Source organism: Bufo bufo, chromosome 10 (genome assembly GCF_905171765.1).
Source record: "Bufo bufo chromosome 10, aBufBuf1.1, whole genome shotgun sequence".
Lineage (NCBI taxonomy): Eukaryota > Metazoa > Chordata > Amphibia > Anura > Bufonidae > Bufo > Bufo bufo.
In genome coordinates, this window is record NC_053398.1 from 129,861,206 (window position 1) to 129,880,180 (window position 18,975).

The window sequence follows — 18,975 nt, forward strand, 5'->3', positions numbered from 1 at the left end:
GGGATGACAACACCTACCATTGTTTGGGTAATAGCGAGAAACTCCTTTTCTGATTTCTTCTTCAGACAGTCGGCTAAGGAGGCGAGATCACAGCCTGATATGTTCGCTACTAACTGCAGAGGAAAACAGATATAATATTCAGATATTGTATATATTTATTCCTGGACCGGTTGTGATTCTCACTCCCCTAGAGGTGCTAAAACTGCCGGACAGGAACAGGAGGCGCAAAACTGGGAATCGTGAAGGTTGCGGAGGTCGTTCAGCCTCCAATTATTAGAAGCAATATTATCTCAGATTGAATTAGAAAAAAATACCATCAGATGCCATTCCCAGAGAAAGAATGGTGGGTGGACTAGTATTTGTAGTATCCTCAAAGTGGTGGTTGTAGTATCTATCCAGTGGTAAAAGACACTGTATCTAGTACTCAGTAGTATTAGTTGTAATAGTCGTGGTAGTATCTATCTGCTGGTAGAAGTATCTATTAGTAGTAGTAATATGTAATAATAGTTCAGGAAGCCCAGGAGGAGCCTGTCCAGAGGATGGGAGTTGTAGTGGACCTGATGTTATGTCCCAGTGTATTCCCTCAGGCCGTTGGTCCCTGGGGATCAGTGTAGTGGAAATGTAGTATGAAGAATGAGGCCAGAAGTAAAATGTAAAAAAAGTTATTATTTTTTTTTTACTAACTGCAACGTAGAACAGAACTTCAAATACATCCAATAGCAGTAAGTGCAATCTTCTGGCACCAGTACTGAGGATGAAAGCAGGATGGTTGGCTGCAGTTTACCACTACTTCTGCACTGACCTAGTAGTAGTCTTGGTGATGGGTGTTTTAGCCGTAGTCCCTCACCTTACGGCAGTGTGTTAGATGCTGAATAGAGCTGTTCACTTTGCTGTCTATTTTCTCAAGGATTCACTTGAGTCTCTATTTCTTTGATCTCTCTGGATAGCCTGTAACAGGAGCAGGAGTCCAAGCCTGTGCTTCCTCTCCACTATGATGCTCAACAGGAAACCCCCCCCCCCCCTCCTGAAAGGCAGCAGGACCAGTCCACTCCTACCAAGAGGGAAGGAACTGGGTGGTTATCCCTGTTCCTTGCCAATCATTCCTTACTGGTGGTAGTTACAGCCAATTACAAGAACAATTCATAAGATAACATAAAATACAATACCATACATTGCATAATAAACTACATACAATGGTATCACCCCTAGGTTTGAGATACTACACCCTGAGTGAAAGGCAGGACATCCCTGGGATGTGCTTATGGTCCCTACTGGTAGTCTGGCATATAATACCCAAAGCCGCTGTTCACATTGACTGCCTCCTTAAGGACATAAGTGCATACATGCCAGCAAATTGCTTAGGCTAACATTCCTAACAACCAAGGGAACATTATTGCTAGTGGTGGAGGAAGCTCAGTTCATGATGGCACCAAGGTGGGTGCTAGCTACCCTATTCTATATATAAACAGGTCACAGGCTGTGGGGCTCTAGTGCATCAGAGTCCCAGGGTTCCACAGCTGGGTGGATGTTCTTGAGGCTGCGGCTCTAGCAAGAGTCCCAGTAACAAAGTTCCCAAGCTGGCACTGCTGAAGTGCTTCTGAGTCCTGGTGTCGGTAAAGGTGCTTAAATGTTGCAAGAAACAATGGCTCCCCCACATGTAGCTCTTAAACAAGAGTCCCAGAAGCAAAGCTCTAGTACAGGGCTGGCCAACCTGCGGCTCTCCAGCTGTTGCAAAACTACAACTCCCAGCATGCCTAGACTGCTTACAGCTATCAGCCTACAGCAGGGCATGGTGGGAATTGTAGTTTTACTACAGCTGGAGAGCCGCAGGTTAGCCGGCCCTGCTCTAGTATGTCAGAGTCTATTCCTTGTATGTTTAGCTTAAATCTTGCCCCCCCCCCCCTCCTCAGGTAGGATGGATCACAAACTTGAGGAAGGATGGGGAATGGTACGGCAAGTGCAACTTGGTGATAAAAGAGAGAGTCCCATACAGCAGGGTAAATGAAGGTGGCAAAATAGGACCCATTAAAAAAAGACAAAAACAGGTATCTCACACTCCTGAAGATCTTTGGGTTCCTGTATCTTCTTGCTTGTCAGAAGACACTTAAAAAATGGAGTGGAATTCCTCCTCCTCTTCTCCCTAATAGATGAGTGGATCCTTGCATTGCTCCTGATGCTCACTCCTGCAGGTGCAGCATAACTAAAGTGCCTGTGACCTCCAGTGGCCACTGTTGGTGATGCAGGCCCTTTGGTTGTTAAGCAGTGCCTCCTGGGTCCAGAAGCAATGGCTGGCATCTGTGCATGGAGTATCTCTGGTTCCAGTGGTAATGGCAGACATTTCTTTTAGTGGTGGTGTTGCTCCTCCTGTGGCAGCTTCCATGGGTTAATGTTAATCATGGGATCTTCAGGCCTAGGATGGTCCAGCACATGGATGAGCCCACTCCTCCATCTTGGTCTTGTGCCGCAGGAGATCTTGCAGGCCTTCATCTTCCAAAGATGCAAGACTCCAGCCATGACCTATCACTGGGGAGAACTGAGGCCTCAAATCATGTTGGGCTTCTGTTTCTTCTCTGTTTCTGCTCCTCTGTCTCCAGCACTTCTGCAAGACGGCAGCTTCTAATGTAAAAGCCAAAGGGCATTAACACCTTTTGCGCCCCTCCACTATCTGTAATGGTTGATCCTGTCTCATCTTGCGTATTTATTGCCATATCCTACACATTGTGTAACTGTATTTGTTATTTTGTAATGGTTTAAGTGCATTGTGCCTGGTTCACCAGCAGATGGCGGCACTTCTGGCAGAGCTGAGTTGCCTAGAATGGAACCCTTCTTCCATTCTAGCCCCTTTTCTAGAGAGGGAGGAGTTTAGTGTTAGTGAGAAATTAGTTTCAGTTTAACCTACCCCATCTTGGGGAGAGGTTGTGTCTAGCTGAACCTCTGTTAGAAGAAGGCTGTGTTAGCCAGCAGAGCACTGCCTGCTCTGCTGGGCATAGAGGCCCAAGTTGAAAGCCTCAGAAGCCAGAAGGAAAGGTTCCCTGGACAAGGTACAGATCAAGCTAAAGATAGAGTCACACAAAGAGAGAAGCTACAGACGAAAGCAGCCTAGGAAAAGTTCCTATTTAATCCAGCCAACATAGCAGAGCTGAAAGAGTTCAGATGTAGTAGCGCTGAGAGTGTTTGCTTGCCAGAACTTCATGCCAAAGCTTGCTGGTAACCAAGATAAAGTTAGAAGTTTTTTACTTGATGAAAATTTATGCAAGTAAAGCTGTTAACTACTTCAATATCAGTCTGGACTCAATTTATTCAACCAATTCCTCAACTGTTAACCCTATTTGCACGGCTGCGGACGACCACGCTTGGGGTTCCGGATATCGAGGTAGGAGCACCGTGACAAGTGCAAAAGCCGTACCTAAAGGGACACTATAGGCCACCCTCATACCACTCTGGCATTCTTACACCTGGGTTCCACCGTCACCTACTACATAGGGGGACTTAGTCTCTCGTTGCTGAAATGCAACTGGCATCACAACAAAAACTCTAAAAACTTTACATAACACCTGTAGGAGAGACCCCTGGCGCAGGACCTGCCCGCTGCACTAGCGACAGGCAAACACTCCGTCCCAAGCACAGGTTCTCGGCCTGAAGGCCCTTTGCCTTGGCAAAAAAATAAACTACTCTCACACCCAGCAGAGCATCAGGTAGACATGTTCTACCTTGATAGAGATGTGGACTACATTCTTTCAATTCATTCTTTAGCTCTCAGACAACACCTTATCTTCTCCAGAACACAAAGGTTCCATCATACCCAAGAGAATACATGCTTTTTCTGCTGTTAGAGAACTCCATTACAAGATGGCGCCTATAGTTAGATATTTACATAGGTCACATACCACAGTTAGTAAAACAATGCACAATGGGCAGATACCAAGTGTTATCTCTTGTCATATTTTCATATTTCAGCCAATGTAACAATGCCACATGCCTCAGGGTGAATGCCTCTCTCATGTCTATATAAACTGCTGTACTTCCTGTAATAAACAAGAATTAGTTTTGACCCCAGTGTGTGTGTCACAGTTATTTTCTTCCGTGCACGTAAAACCCTTGGGTTACTATTAATTTGGAGCAGTAGACCAAACATGATTGGCCCTGATTAGGGGCAGCTTTATCAGTTGGCGCCCAACATGGGGCTCAGGAGAAGTAACGTCGCTAGCCGAAGTTTTGGGGTTCCCAGAGCACGGTGGACCATGCTTGAGGAGGAGGACTGCAGCCTCAGAGACAAGGTGAGAAAATTTTGGTTATCTCACCTGTCTCTTGCTGCTCCACTGTGCTGTGATAATCTGTTCTTCTATTGATGTTACGTAGTAGTAACTTCTGTTGATGTAAAATCCTGAGTTCCTAGAATCCAGAAAGTTTAAGTTTGCTCTACTGTGTGTGTTTGTCTGTGTGGTTTGTGTCAGGTGCAGCCAGCCAGTCGCAGGGGCAACACGTGAGGTGCACGGTGGAGCGATGAGGGCCCAAATGATATAACACACAGTTCATCAGTTTACTCACGGTTAGCAGAGAGCCTCCCTGGGCCGGCAGCACAGTGTTGAGGTGGACAGCACAAAATCCTCCGGGGCACGCTCTGTGGTAGGAAGCATCAGCCAAGATGGTGGTTGAGGTGCCCTTGATGTTAGGGTTGATTAGGGTGCTTGTTGCGGCTGAGTCCCTTGATGGTTTTTGTCGTGACGCCAGTACCGTTAATGGTGGTACAACCATAGGTAGTAATAATGAGGTAGACAGTAGTAAGATGCAACTCACAACATTTACTTTGGGTGTCTTTTGGTTGCAGCAGTACAATTATGCAGTCTCTAGATGGTAGAGAGTTAATTCTGCAAATCCACTGTTTTAGCCTATTTAGTTTTTTTTGTTTTGGAGCAGTGGGTTAGGTGTACCTTGTTCCTTTAGATGTGCTGGATCCTATTCCTTGTCTTTCCCTACATGCTGAATATTTTGGACAAGAAAACTCAACTGTCACTTAGAAGTTTGGTGTGGCTGCCTGAAGCTATAAAACCTCCACCATGCAAAGGTGTCTGTGGCCCTCAATAATGGCTCTTATCACCAATGAATTCCTAGGAATGCTTGTTGCTTTTCCAGGGAGGCGAACTCTTCTCCTACTGGTCAGGAATGCAAGTCTATAGTCCGGCCACAGAAGGAAAACGCTCTTCTGCGCCTCACATCTTAGTACCACCTCATGGCGAAGTTGGCTCCACTCACTAATCTGTGTTGCGAAGTCTTCACTCTACATTTTCTTCCCACTAATTTGATCTGACCTCTCAGATCTGTTCTCTTCTCTGACTACATCTTTCCAACTAGGATCTGGACTAATCTCTCTCACTAGGCCTGACCTGGACATATATAGGACCTGAACTTTATCCCCATCTAGTGGTGGGATGTATAAATTACACCTAATAGGCCTGTTAACAGGGATTTTGCAGATACACAAATGCAAAGTTATACATTACAACCTAGTGCTTTTAATAATGTAAAAAGTGCTTTTAAGCAGTGCCCACACACACGTAGTGGGACGCTGCACAGGCACCTTCACAGTTAACGGTTAAGCAAAGCAAGAGATTTCCCCTGGGGGGGGGGGGCTACAGTTGATTTCTGCTGGACCTGGACTGGGGCATCTTTACAGATCTCCACTTAGGAGGTGGCAGATTGAGTAGCCAAGGGGGACTACGGTAAATATCTGCTGGACCTGGACTGGGGCATCTTAAGTGATCTCCCCTTAGGAGGCATCAGACCTGCAGGACCTGGACTGGGGCATCTTAAGTGATCTCCCCTTAGGAGGCATCAGACCTGCAGGACCTGGACTGGGGCATCTTAAGTGATCTCCCCTTAGGAGGCGGCAGGTGGATTATTCCCGGCTGGCGGTGCAGACGTGGGAGCCAGAGTATATATACTGCGTAGGGGTGAGCTTTGCTTGGGAGCGTGAAGGGGAAGGTGCCTGCTTCTGTCTTGGTTGTGTGTGTGAAGTGAGTGAGTAAATCCATGGGAATCTTAACCCTAGGAGTACTAGTACGGTGGCACCCTGATTTAGGGAGGAAGCTCCGAGGAAGCTAGTCTGGGAAAGATTCAGAAAGACACATTGTGTGTATGTTATAAAGGATCATGGATGGGGGCGTGGCCTGCACGCTGAGGGCACCGGCCGCATAACTTGCCAGCTCCAGGCATTCGAAGCGGCTCACAGAAGTAGCTCAAAAGAAGGATTAGAGACCCCCTACAGCGGCACAAGTGTCTCCTGCGATGGGTAAGCTGCGTAAGAGATTAGTGCCGAAAAAACTCACTGAGTTTTTCACAAGACCAGCGACAGGCAGCCCCGGCTACTCTGACTCTTCGGCCTCGGCTCATCCACCTGCGGTCTCTCCCGCTTCATCTCCGGGGACCTTGTCGGGCACAGACCAGCTTATGCCCTCGGAATCTCCCTCCATCCCGCTGACTGAAGACGCCATGCGCTCCATGATGGAGTCCCTGCGTTCCTCCCTCAAGGATGGCATCATGGGTCTCCTGAGGGAATTTAGGCGCGAACTGCAGAGCCTAGGCGATCGCACCTCGCATGTGGAAGGAAAGATGGCGGAGTTTGCCACATCTCACAACGCTCTTATTGATGCTCATGAGGTACTTGAAGAAGATCTGGCTGCTGTTAACAGCAAGATGCAAGATACAGAAGACCGCCACAGGCGGAATAATGTGAGAAAACGCGGGGTTCCGGAATCGGTTGACTCTGAGGCCTTCTTAAAGAAGCGGTGGCCAATGTGACTGACAGGGATCTGCTTATAGACCGTATTCACTGCCTTCCGAAACCTGAAAGGTCTGGACCCTACATTACCACGTGAGGTTGTCGCACGGATCCACTTCTACCAAGTAAAGGAACAGTTCCTGAAAGCCCTGAGGCTGAACCCTACTCCCACAGCTTCATTTAAAGGCTTCTCTGTTTATCCCGACCTGTCTACAGCCACTTTGGCCAAGAGAAGGGGATTTGCCCAAGTTACTAAAGCTCTCCGTGATCAACACATCCGTTACTGCTGGGGTTTCCCCGTTAAACTCCTGATCACGCATGAAGGCAAACATGTCTGCATTTCCTCTCAAGAGGCAGCACAAAGGCTACACAGTTGGGGTCTGCTCCCCACTTCGCTTCAATCGAACAAGGAAGCCATCTCCAGACCTGATAGAATCACCCTGGACTGGGAGACCTGGGAGAAAGTCTGAGTTTAGTAATTTTCTCTATTGTCCTGTAAGATGCTTGGTTGTCGGGTCATGTAAGTGTATGTCATCTGATCTGCTCTGCTTTCTGGAGGTGATACCCCACCGAGCAGACATCTTGTTGTACCCGACCATCTACCTTACACTATGTTGGTCCCTGATCGCTGCGTTTTTGTGCATCGTGATCATTTTGCGGACCCTGCTAATTATGGTTTTTTCCTTCTTTTTTTTTCTTTTTTATGTTCCACTTTCTATGCAGGTGTTATTGGGCCTAAAAATTCAGAGCATTTATGTGGCTATAGTACTTTGCTGTGTCGATACGCTAAGCATGCTTACAGCAGTTTGTATATAATATGCTCTCTTCTCTCTCAATATGGGGTTAAACATTTATTCCAATAATGTGAGAGGTTTGAACTAGCCGCTGTGGTCTGACTTGCTGAGGTCTAGATGCGATGTGGCCCTGCTTCTGGAGTCCCATCTGTTAGAAACTGACCACCATAGGTGTGCACACCGCCGCTTTCCATACATTTTCCACTCTCCATCTGTTAAAAAGCAGAAATCTGGGACGTTTATATGTTAGGTCCTGAGTAGCATTTACTCCTCAGCAATGTCTCACAGATTCTGCAGAAAGTTATGTTATTTTATTGTGCCTAATTGAGGAGGCTCAATATACTATTGTCTCTGTGTATGCACCCAATGTCTGACAAAAAACCTTCCTCCACAAACTATTTAGGAAAATTCAGAAGGTGGCGAAAGGGGCTGTGGTAGTGGGTGGAGATTTTAATATCCCTGTCAATGCTGATTTAGATTGCCACACAAGTGCACACTCCCGACGTGAAGACTTACAGATACATCCTTACATGACATATGGAGATATCAACATGGCGGTGAACGTGATTATACGCATATTTCATCATCCCATTCTTCACAATCCCGCATTGACTATTTCATAGCATCTAGGGAGATCTTGCATAAGGTGGTCAGGTCAGACATTGGATGTGCTACTAGGTCTGACCATGCGCATGTCTCACTTGAAATTGACAATGGTCTTCCTAACCAGTTGCCGTCACAATGGAGGCTCAATCCATATCTGCTTAAGAGCGCGGAAAGAGTGGAGGAGTATTGTACCCGTCTACGTGAGTTCTTTAGCTTTAATGACACCCCGGAGGTCTCTATCTCCACCTTGTGGCTTGCACACAAGGCGTACATGAGAGGAATCCTGCTGCAATCAGCTGCACGCCTTAAGAAAAACAGGGAACAAGAATTGTCAGAGACCATCGGAAAACTTGAAGCAGCTAATACCACATACAAGTCTCACCCCATCTCACTTAGCAGAACTTCAGCGGTTGCGACTGCACTTAAAGTCTCTTCTTCTGTATAAACATGAAAGAGTGCTATGTCGACTCAAGACATCCTTTTATGATATGAGTGATAGAGCAGGAGCGCTACTTGCGCGCAGACTCAAGCGTAGGGCAGCAGAATCCAGGATAGAGAAACTAAATTATAATGGTCTACTGATCACCCACCCACAAGAGCGAGCAAACACGTTCGCCTCCTATTATGCTTGCTTATATAATCTCCGTGATGATGTCACTACCCCCCAACCCACTCAAGAGGGTATTAGAGCTTTCCTGGACCCACTTACTCTCCCCTCTTTAACTAGTGAACAATTATCGTTGAACGCCCCAATAACTGAAGGTGAGATCCTTTTAGCACTTAAAGAGGACCTTTCACCAGAATAAAACCTTTAAACTGACTATACAGACGTGTAGAGCGGCGCCCAGGGATCCCCCTGCACTTACTGTTATCCCCGGGCGCCGCTCCGTTCGCCCGGTATAGCCTGCGGTATCTTCATAGTTAGGCTCCACCCAGGGGAACTTGCCGGGGTCTCCTTCTCCTATGCTGTAGCGCTGGCCAATCACAGCGCTCAGCTCATAGCCTGAGAGTTTTTTTTTTTCTCTCAGGCTATGAGCTGAGCACTGCGATTGGTCAGCGCTACAGCATAGGAGAAAAAGACGCCGGCAGGTTCCCCTGGGTGGAGCCTAACTATGAAGATACCGGAGGCTATACCAGGCGAACGGAGCGGCGCCCAGGGATAACAGTAAGTGCAGGGGGATCCCTGGGCGCCGCTCTACATGTCTGTATAGTCAGTTTAGAGGTTTTATTCTGGTGAAAGGTCCTCTTTAAAGCCACACCGTTAGGCAAAGTCCTAGGCCCAGAAGGCTTCATTTCCAACTATTATAAAACCTTCCAAATACAATTAGCCCCTCATTTGGCCGCTCTGTATAACAGCTTTTTTTACCTCAGGTACAATTCCCTCAGAAATGGTAATGGCCACTGTTATCACACTTCCAAAACCAGGTAAACTCCCTGTTGAACCCGCAAACTTCCGTCCTATATCACTATTGAATACGGATTTAAAACTGTATGCCAAAATTCTGGCCTCTTGCATTAATGCTTTTCTACCCCTGTTAGTAGACCTAGACCAGGTTGGTTTTGTCCCTGGAAGACAGTGTAGGGATGGTACTAGGCGCATGGTCAACCATATTCAATTAGCGGATAGATCCAGGACTCCCACAGTGTTCACTTCTCTAGATGCCGAAAAAGCGTTTGACAGGGTGCACTGGGGGTTTCTGGATCAGGTCCTCCAAAAGTTTGGCTTTTGTGGTCCCATATTTTCAGCTATTATGGGTTTATACACCAAACCCTCTGCTAGAGTGTTGGCCTCAGGCTATCTCTCAGACTCCTTCCAAATCACAAATGGCACTCGGCAGGGCTGCCCACTGTCACCTCAGATTTTTGCACTGGTTATGGAGCCCTTAGCGGTAATGATTAAGAATTGTCCACAGATTACAGGAATTTCAGCAGGGGATCTCTCTTATGTTGTTGGCCTCTATGCTGATGATGTAATCCTTGTCCTGACTGACCCAGAGAAGTCTTTAGATGCCATGATGCGCATTCTCAATTCATATTCACACTGCTCATATTATAAATGTTAGTAAGACCAAGGTTTTAGCATTCTATGTGTCAGACGATGCCAGAGGCCAAATGCAACAGAAACACCCATTCCAATGGGCTGAATCTTCCATCACTTATCTAGGGGTAGAATTAGCTCATTCTGTAGAGGAGACCATATCTATAAATCTGAATAATCTAAAATTAAAACGGGATTATGCTAAAATGTCTCAAGTACATTTATCTTGGATAACCCGCATTAATGCAGCTAAAATGTTATCCCTCCCTAAAATACTGTATTATTTTAGATGTCTCCCACTCCAATTACCTAAAGGGTTGATTGCACGACTTCAGACTGATCTGTTGAGGTTTATATGGGCCGATAAATGCCCCGGAGTAGCAAAAACAGCTCTGCACCACCCAATAAGACGTGGAGGACTGGGAGTTCCTAATTCTTATAAATATTACTTAGCCAACCTAGCAGAACAGGAGCTGGAATGGTGGTCACCGACTACTCCACAGAGATGGCTTCAAATTGAGGAGACATATGTCAGAGGTCAGTCTCTGAAAGCTGTGTTGGCAGCATATAGCATAAAGCGCTTCCGGCACAATATGTCGTTACGCACCATGCAGGCTACAATGTTTATTTGTAAAAAAAAATCTCATATTCCCCGTATCAATTTTCCTATAACTGCACTGGAATATCATATTCCTACCATATCTCTCACAGCATGGGTAACCCATGGCATTCGTTCCATCGGATGCCTATATAACAATTCTACTCTGGTAGATTTTGAATTGTTGCATACTAGGTTCCTACTCCCAAATAAATAATTTTATCAATTTCTTCAGATCCGGCATCTTTTGAACTCCCTGCTACCATTGCCTTTATGTCAAGAAACCGAACCGCTCATTACCTTCCTTGTAGATGGTAAGGCCCCTCGCCCTAAGTTATCTACCTTTTACTCTACCATAATCTCATCTAACATGGAGTGTAAACAGCCATTTATGCTGAAGTGGGAACAGGAACTGGGGAAATCCTTCTCTGCCTCTCAGTGGAGGAAGGCCTTCTTTTGGTCTTTTAAGAGTTCCAAATGTGTTTATCATATAGAGCATAATCATATAGAGAAGGCAAGGAAGGTCCAGCTACGCTGATACCTGACCCCCAACAGACTAGCTCACCTAGTCCCAACTATTCTCCCTTATGTTGGAGGGGCTGTGGTGAAATAGGTTCCCCTCTCCATATGTGGTGGTCTTGCTCCTCAGTCAGCAAATTTTGGTCTAATATTACCGACCTTATGAAAGATGTACCCACAGATGATTTTATTCTCTCAGCAGAACTAGCGATCTTGGGCATAGGGTTAACAGATGTACCCGCAAGCATCCGATGATCGGTTGCCCACATTATAAGTGTAGCGCGTAACATTATCGCTCGTCAATGGAAGTTGGCACAAAGCCCTTCAGTTGGTTGATTCAGTTGAGTTGGTTTTTGCTCCCACTATGTCCTCCAGGGTTAAGGCTCACAACCAGTGGATCCCTTGGCTTTCCAGCCAATATGCCACCGCTCTACCTCATTATATCCTGTAATCATGCCTTGTATATTTATGTGCCTATCTGTAACAGGTTACACTTGTGATATATTCGCATATCTTTGTATGTCCGTCATAATCCACCTGCAGTTTATGGCATAACCACCTTGTTGTACTCATTTTTAAATGTGCTGTAATGTAAGCAGCCATTTCTGCTGATGGACTAAGTACACCTGCTTTACTTTGTCTATACTGTTGATGTTTTTTTTAATGAAAATGTAATTCGATAAAAATCGATTGAACACCATAAAGGATCATGGATGTGAAGAAGTTGAAGATTACAGGATGTGATTTTAAAGAGGACCTTTCACTACAATAAAAAATCTAAACTAAGTATACAGACATGGAGAGCGGCGCCCAGGGATATCCCTGCACTTACTATTATCCCTGGGCGCCGCTCCGTTCTCCCGGTATAGGCTCCGGTATCTTCATATGTTCGGCTCAACTGGGTGGAGCCTGCCGGCGTCTCCTTCTCCCAGGCTGTAGCGCTGGCCAATCGCAGCGCTCAGCTCATAGCCTGGGAGTTTCTTTTTTCTCTCTCAGTCTATGAGCTGAGCACCGCCGCCGCCGCCGCTCTCCATGTCAGCATACTTAGTTTAGATTTTTTTATTGTAGTGAAAGGTCCTCTGTAAATGGAGAATTAAGTGCGTGGAAGTAAGCAATACTAAGTATTGTGGAAAGTTGAGTGATGATGCAGTGCAGCGCTGATGAAGTATTGTGTCTGTCTGTGTATCTGTGTGCCCCTCACCGTGTATGTCTCTGTTGTCTGGTGAATGTGTCCTCTAACTTCAGGGAGTGCAAGGTGTTTGGGTTAAATGTAAATGCAAGAATTACTATGGCAGAACCTGTAGGAACTCTGTTTGCTGAGATTGAGAACAGAGGGATAAACAGGGGGCTGTAGCTGCACGAGGGGGGGGGGGGGGGTTGACGTCATGACATTAGCATGTGTGAGGTACTGAGTGTGCATGTGTATGGAGCACATATGTATGTTATTTGTATGTTATTCGTTAATAAGTTTTACACTTGTGTGTGTAAAAGTATGAGAAAGTGTCATGTTATGTCTGTGTGGACCGGGAATCTGACCTTGTGTGTTGCCAACTAGAAAACTGACTAGTAGAGGAAGGTCACGCAGCCAAGTTTACGGTGAGTGAAATCAGCTCTACTGATGAGTTAAGTCGAGAATTAAAGAGATCATCACACAGGGAGGAGTGTGTGTTCTGGCTTTAGGCCAAAAAGGAGCGAAATTATTACAAAGTTTCTCACAGGAGTGAACACAGGACATTCGGCCTTGAATTTAAAACATTCTATTCTTGATATTATAAAAAACCAATGCAAGCGTCAACATGAAAATAATTAAGTATAAGAAATTAGGCTGGACAGAAATGTATGACGCCACTAACACTACCCTCCAAGATGGCGCTGTGAGACCCTACCACACCCCCCAGGAGCCATCTTAACTGAGGTAACTTCCTCATCAACGGACATCTTAACTAATCCAATTTCCGGCCTGGCTGCCATTTTAACTCCTGTAACTTCAGGCACGGTGGCCATTTTAACTGAGGGAATTTCACTTCCTGCCCAGCGGCCATCTTAGTTATTGGTATTTTTCCGGACATTGCTACAATCGTGAAACAATACACATAGATCCAAGTAGCACCACAGGGGGTACTCACTCGAGTCAGTACACGAAGGATACACATATACCTATAATTAGTCATGACCGGTAGTATTGTTTAATTGTTTATTCAGATGAAATATTTTAACTTCTATGTTTTTATTTTTCAAGTAAAGTGAAGTGAAGGTCCCCCCTCCTGCACATTTGCTAGAATCGCAGAAAGAAGGGGATTGTGATGGAGATGGTCTCCACTGTGGTAAACTGTAGCTTTAAGCCCAGACAGGTTCTAAAATGCTAACCTTGAGATAAGATACTGCAGAATTATTAAAGAATGCAAACAGGCAGTAAAAAACATCAGCAAGCTAATGAAAGGTGTAAGCATGCTCCTTCCCCCATCTCCGATGGTAAACTGAGAGTAGTAGTGAGAAAAAGCATGTAGGGAGATACAGAGTGGCTGAAAGATAACAAGCTCACAGAACAGACAGAAGTGTACAGAGGAGGAGGTGTAGAGAGACAGAGAAAGTCGGGTTGTAAATGTTATCAGGATAATGTTAAACCACCTCCCCAACAGAGAAAGGAAACAGTAGGTTTGACACCCTATAATGGTCCTGGGAGATGGACCTGCAGAGTCTACGGGATCCAGAACCCAGATGAGAGAGAGAGTTGTGCTGTGTGTGGCACTCTTCGTCCACACCACAACAGAGGATCGTATTCTGTGTTGCCTGGATCACTGTCCGTCCCCCACAGACACCTATGTTTTTGTCATTAGGACGACACAGGAGAGGGGGGGAAGTTAGACCAAGATTAGGAAACAGGCAATCCAGTACCTCCAGTATCGGCTGTGCTTTTAAACATTTAGCAGATTCAAGTCCGGTCCCAATGATATCCCTCACTGTGGGTGATGAAGAAGTAGTCCCGTTTTTGATTGATACTGGAGCAGCCAAGACAATTGTCCAGCAAATATGGCCTCCCCTGACTTAATCTCCAAGAACACCAGTCCTTGGGTAGAAGTGGATGGGAAAGTAGTACACTCCCCTTTCAACAGAACCAATCAGTGTTAGATTTGTCCTTACCCAAGAAGTGCTTGCCTGGTTGCTGGTCAGTGGTAAATTACCCTGTTGCCTCCTGGGTACAGATTTGCTTGCTTGATAAAACTCCCTGGTCCATCTTTTTGTCAGTACTCCTGGAAGATGAGAAGGAAGCCCTGCCTGCGGGAATGTCGGGCCATCTGTGGGCTATTGGACCCACGGATGTTAGCAAACTCCCAGTTCCTCCTGTGGAAGTTGTGATGAAACCTGGCACCCAACTACCCAGGAAGATGCAGTATCTCTTGAGTATGGCACAGTCAGATGCCATATCTCAAACAGTCCGAGACTTTTTGAAAAACGGGTTATCAAGGAGATTGTATCCCCTTCTAACACTCTTTTGTACCCTGTGAAAAAGAAAAGTGAGAAGGGCAAACTAACCAGATACCAGATGGTACGTGACCTACGTGCTGTCAATGAAGCCACCGTTTGTAACAGCCCCATTGTGCCCAATACACACATTGTTGGCTCAGGTTCCCACTACCCCTACCCACTCCACTGTGATTGATTTGACAAATGTTTTTTTTTTCAGTACCACTACATTCAGACAGTTGGTATTTGTTTGTCTTCACACATGAGGGTAAACAGGATACCTGGGTGGTGCTGCCGCAGGGAGCCCAGGACTCGCCCAGTATGTATACTGCAGCCATGTCACTCCTGCAATTTTTTACAACATGGCTGCAAGTGAGAGAACAAAAAAAAAATTCAGTTTTGTTGCATTACTGATGCCTTCCTGGGGTGAAACATCTCATCCCTGAATGTAAGAAGACCAACTGTGGAAGACATCCCTTTTCCCAGAAAAGCACTGAGGACATCATTTTTGGTCCTTGCTCCTTATTGCAAACGCAAGTTTGATGCAGCCTCTTTATGACTGTTTGTCTTTTAGTCCTTTCCACCTTACAGAGGAGGTGGTAGATGCCTTTTAGGCCTAAAGATGACAAGTTTGTGCTCCCCCGAACTGGGCCTATCAGATTATCACATTTAGATTGAATTGTACAGAAGTGAATGGCCATGCCTCAGCTGTCCTCACCCATCTGCATGCCCAGCAGCTACAATGCTGGCAGTGGTGATTAAACATGACACTAAAACGCATAGTCTTTACCACCACACATGTCTGCCCAAGAAGCAGAGCTAAGGGCTCTGGAGATGGCTTGCAGATATGCAGATGGGAAAGCAGCCAACATTTACGCTGATTCCAGGTCCATTTGGGAAGCCAGAGACTTCCTGACCACTTGAGGTAAACCTATCAAAATGGGGAAGCAGTGAGATCTCTTATAGAAGCCCTCATGTCGCCAACTTGAGTGGCGGTGATAAAGACAAAGGTTACTGTAAAACAGACTCAAGCACCAGGAACCCACCCACTTGTGTCTGGAGATTGGGTAGTGGTAAAAAGACACGTTAGAAAAGTCCTGTCCTCAAATCCTGGTTTGATGGTCCATTCCAAGTGTTCTTGACCACAAGCATATCAGTGAAGCTTGAAGGAAAGCCTAATTCGAGTCATTTCAAGAAAGTGTTGAGTCGGTAGACTTGAAAGGATGTTTCTTTTTCCCCCTTGTGTGACAGCTGATCCTGACTAAAAAAAAATATGGATTCTTATTGAGATAGTAAAAATAGGTTTCTGGGCTGGGGAAGAGGTGTTCAAAAGGAAGAACAAAGTTGTTACAGTCCGATACTTCTAGCCCAGTGACCCATTAATAGTATAGCCCAAAAGTCTCCCAGTATTTATAGTTCTTATGTTCACACTAATCAATGACCAGGTCATTAATGCGCTAAAAGGACTTACTTTCTATTTCTGAATTTTATCTTTAATTCTGCTATTTGCGCTAAATGTTTGATGTGTCATCCCCTGCATTAGGAGGTTTTTGTTCAAAGTCTTGGCTGAGGCTAACCCGGAGATGCTCATGGGAGACCTCCATAAGGATGGGAGACAAAGTCCACTTAGCTCTTTTGGTTTCCCCCCTTCCCCCCGCTTACAACACCACCTGGAGATCATCGACCATAGGGACTGACATCTGACTTTCCCATGCTATGCCAGTGTCATGGGAGGCTATACACTATGCTAGGTTGTCATGGAAGCTTTCATTAGGGAAAGAATGAGGTCCAAGGGGGTACTGATAGAGATGTGGACTACATTCTTTGAATTCAGCTAAGAAAGCTCCCACATACTTTAGCTCTCAGACAACATCTTATCTTCTCCAGAGCACAAAGGTTCCATCCTACCCAAGAGAACACGTCTCCTTGCTACGTCATATATGCATATATATTCTGCTGTTAGAGAACTCCATTACAAGATGGCGCCTGTAGTTAGATATTTACATAGTTCACATACCACAGTAAGTAAAACAATGCACAATGGACAGATACCAAGTGTTATCTCTTGTCTTATTTCATATTTCAGCCAATGTAACAATGCCACACTCCTGAGGACGGCAATACAGTTGTATCTAGCTGGCAGGCAGGACATTTGGGGCCTGGGACAAAACATCAGGGGCCCAGGCCCCGAATGTTTTGACCTAGCAACGCCCCTGCAGAGTAGATACTAACACTCAAACATCCAAGTCTACACCCATCCGCCATTGGCTGCCCCCCGGCAAAGAATGTTTTCATCCGTGTGCAGGGAGAAGCAGCAGCGGTGGTGCGGGGACCAGGAGCGGCGCCGGGAGCAGGATAAGTATATTACCAGTTATGGGGCCCATCACATGGGGGGGGGGGGGGGGGGGGTTTGAGAATTTGGATAACCCCTTTACTCCATAACATTCCTAATTTTAGACGCTCCCTAAAAACGCATCTCTTTAGGTTAGCCTATCGCATCCCCTAATCTAACCCTTCACCATTCATTCCCATCCCCCTTCAGAATTATTCCTCTGAATCTGACCTATCAGTATGCACCACACGTCATGCACTCAGAAGTACTACAGATATCGGCTGGTGACTGGCCCATGAAGCCTTACATCTACTCCTCCATTGTGTTAAGATGGCATGACCATTGTATAAAACAAGCACTTTTTACCTAATGTGACACCTTTTGTGTCACCCCCATTTCCTCATAGATTGTAAGCTCTTGCGAGCAGGGCCCTTATTCCTCTTGTTTGTTTGTTGACCTGTTTGCTGCTGTTATTTATGTTGTAGTATCTATTAGCTGTATCTATTCGTAGTAGTAGTAGTAGTAGAAATATCTTTCATATTACTAGTAGTAGTAGTGTATCTCTCTATCCAGTAGTAGAAGTGGAATCTATTCAGGAGTAGTAGTGGTATGTATCTATCCAGTACTAGCAGCTATCTATCTACTAGTATCGGTATCTATTTATCTACTAGTAGTATTAATAGTAGTATTAATCTGTCGTAGTAGTAGCCGTAGTACTCTGTTATACAGGTAGAAGTAATATTTATCTGTTGTAGTAGTAGTAGCAGTGGTAGTTGTATTATTGATCTAGTAGTAGCATGTAGTAGTAATAGTAGTGGTGGTAGTAGTATCTATTAGTAAAAAATTATCTATCTAGCATTATTTGTAGTAGTAGGAGGAGGAGGAGAAGTATCATCTAGTAATAGTAGTAGAAGCATCTATGTAGTAGTTGTAATATCTTTCTAGTAGTTGTATTACAGTACCTATCTAGAACTTGTAGTATCTATATAGTATTTATAGTATCTAAGTAGTAGTATTTATCTTGTAGTATTAGTAGAGGTAGAAGTATCTAGTAGTAATATATACTACAAGTAATAGTAGTTGCAGTATTATCTAGTAGTAGCAGCAGTATCTATCCAGTAGTAGTAGTGTCCATCTAGTAGTAGTATTAGTAGTATCTATCAAGCAATTGTATTTATCTAGTAGTAGTATCTACCTAATAATAGTAGTATTCATATAGTAGTAGTATCTATCCAGTAGTAGTAGTATCCATCTAGTAGTAGCATCTATCTAGTGGTAGTAGTAGTGTCTATTTAGTAGAAGTATCCATCTTGTAGTAGTATTTATCTAGTAGTAGTAGTAGTATCTATCTACTAGATAGTAGATGGGCTTGCTGGCCAGTCCCCTTGACCGCCCACACCACAACCACTTTTTTAGACCTGGCGTGAGTGGGGAAAAGTCACAGATTACGGTGCAAATAACCTTTGCGCTGCAACTTGTGCCAGAAATCTGCCTAATAGAGGCGTATTTCCGGTAAGTCATAGTATGTGCAGTGGCGTGAAAAAGTATTCACACTCCTTGAACTTTTCCACATTTTTATTGGAGACAAACACAAAGTAGCAAGTACGTGTGAAGTGAAAAGAAAATAATACATGGTTTTCAAAATTTTTAATAAATAAAAATCAGAAAAGTGTGGTGTGTATTTGCATTCAGCCCCCCTTACTCTGATACCCCTAAATAAAATTCAGTGTGACCAATTGCCTTCAGAAGTCACCTAATTAGTAAATAGAGTACACCTGGGCAGCTGTTCTGTGAAGGCCTCAGAGGTTTGTTAGGGAACATTAGTGATCAAACAGCATCATGAAA

At 45.0% G+C, this 18,975-nt stretch overlaps 2 protein-coding genes across 6 annotated transcripts in view; one reads left to right on the forward strand and one right to left on the reverse strand.

The window, feature by feature from the left end:
• LOC120981117 (fatty acyl-CoA hydrolase precursor, medium chain-like) overlaps window positions 1-18,975 on the forward strand; it is a 675,808-nt gene that overhangs the window by 311,850 nt on the left and 344,983 nt on the right. The window lies entirely within an intron of this gene.
• Window positions 1-18,975, reverse strand: part of LOC120981115 (fatty acyl-CoA hydrolase precursor, medium chain-like) — a 289,738-nt gene that overhangs the window by 7,025 nt on the left and 263,738 nt on the right. For all 5 annotated transcript variants that reach the window (XM_040410611.1, XM_040410612.1, XM_040410610.1 and 2 more), the window contains one exon: window positions 18-113. In XM_040410611.1, coding sequence (XP_040266545.1) covers window positions 18-113 — 96 coding nt within the window. The remainder of the gene's footprint in view (window positions 1-17; window positions 114-18,975) is intronic.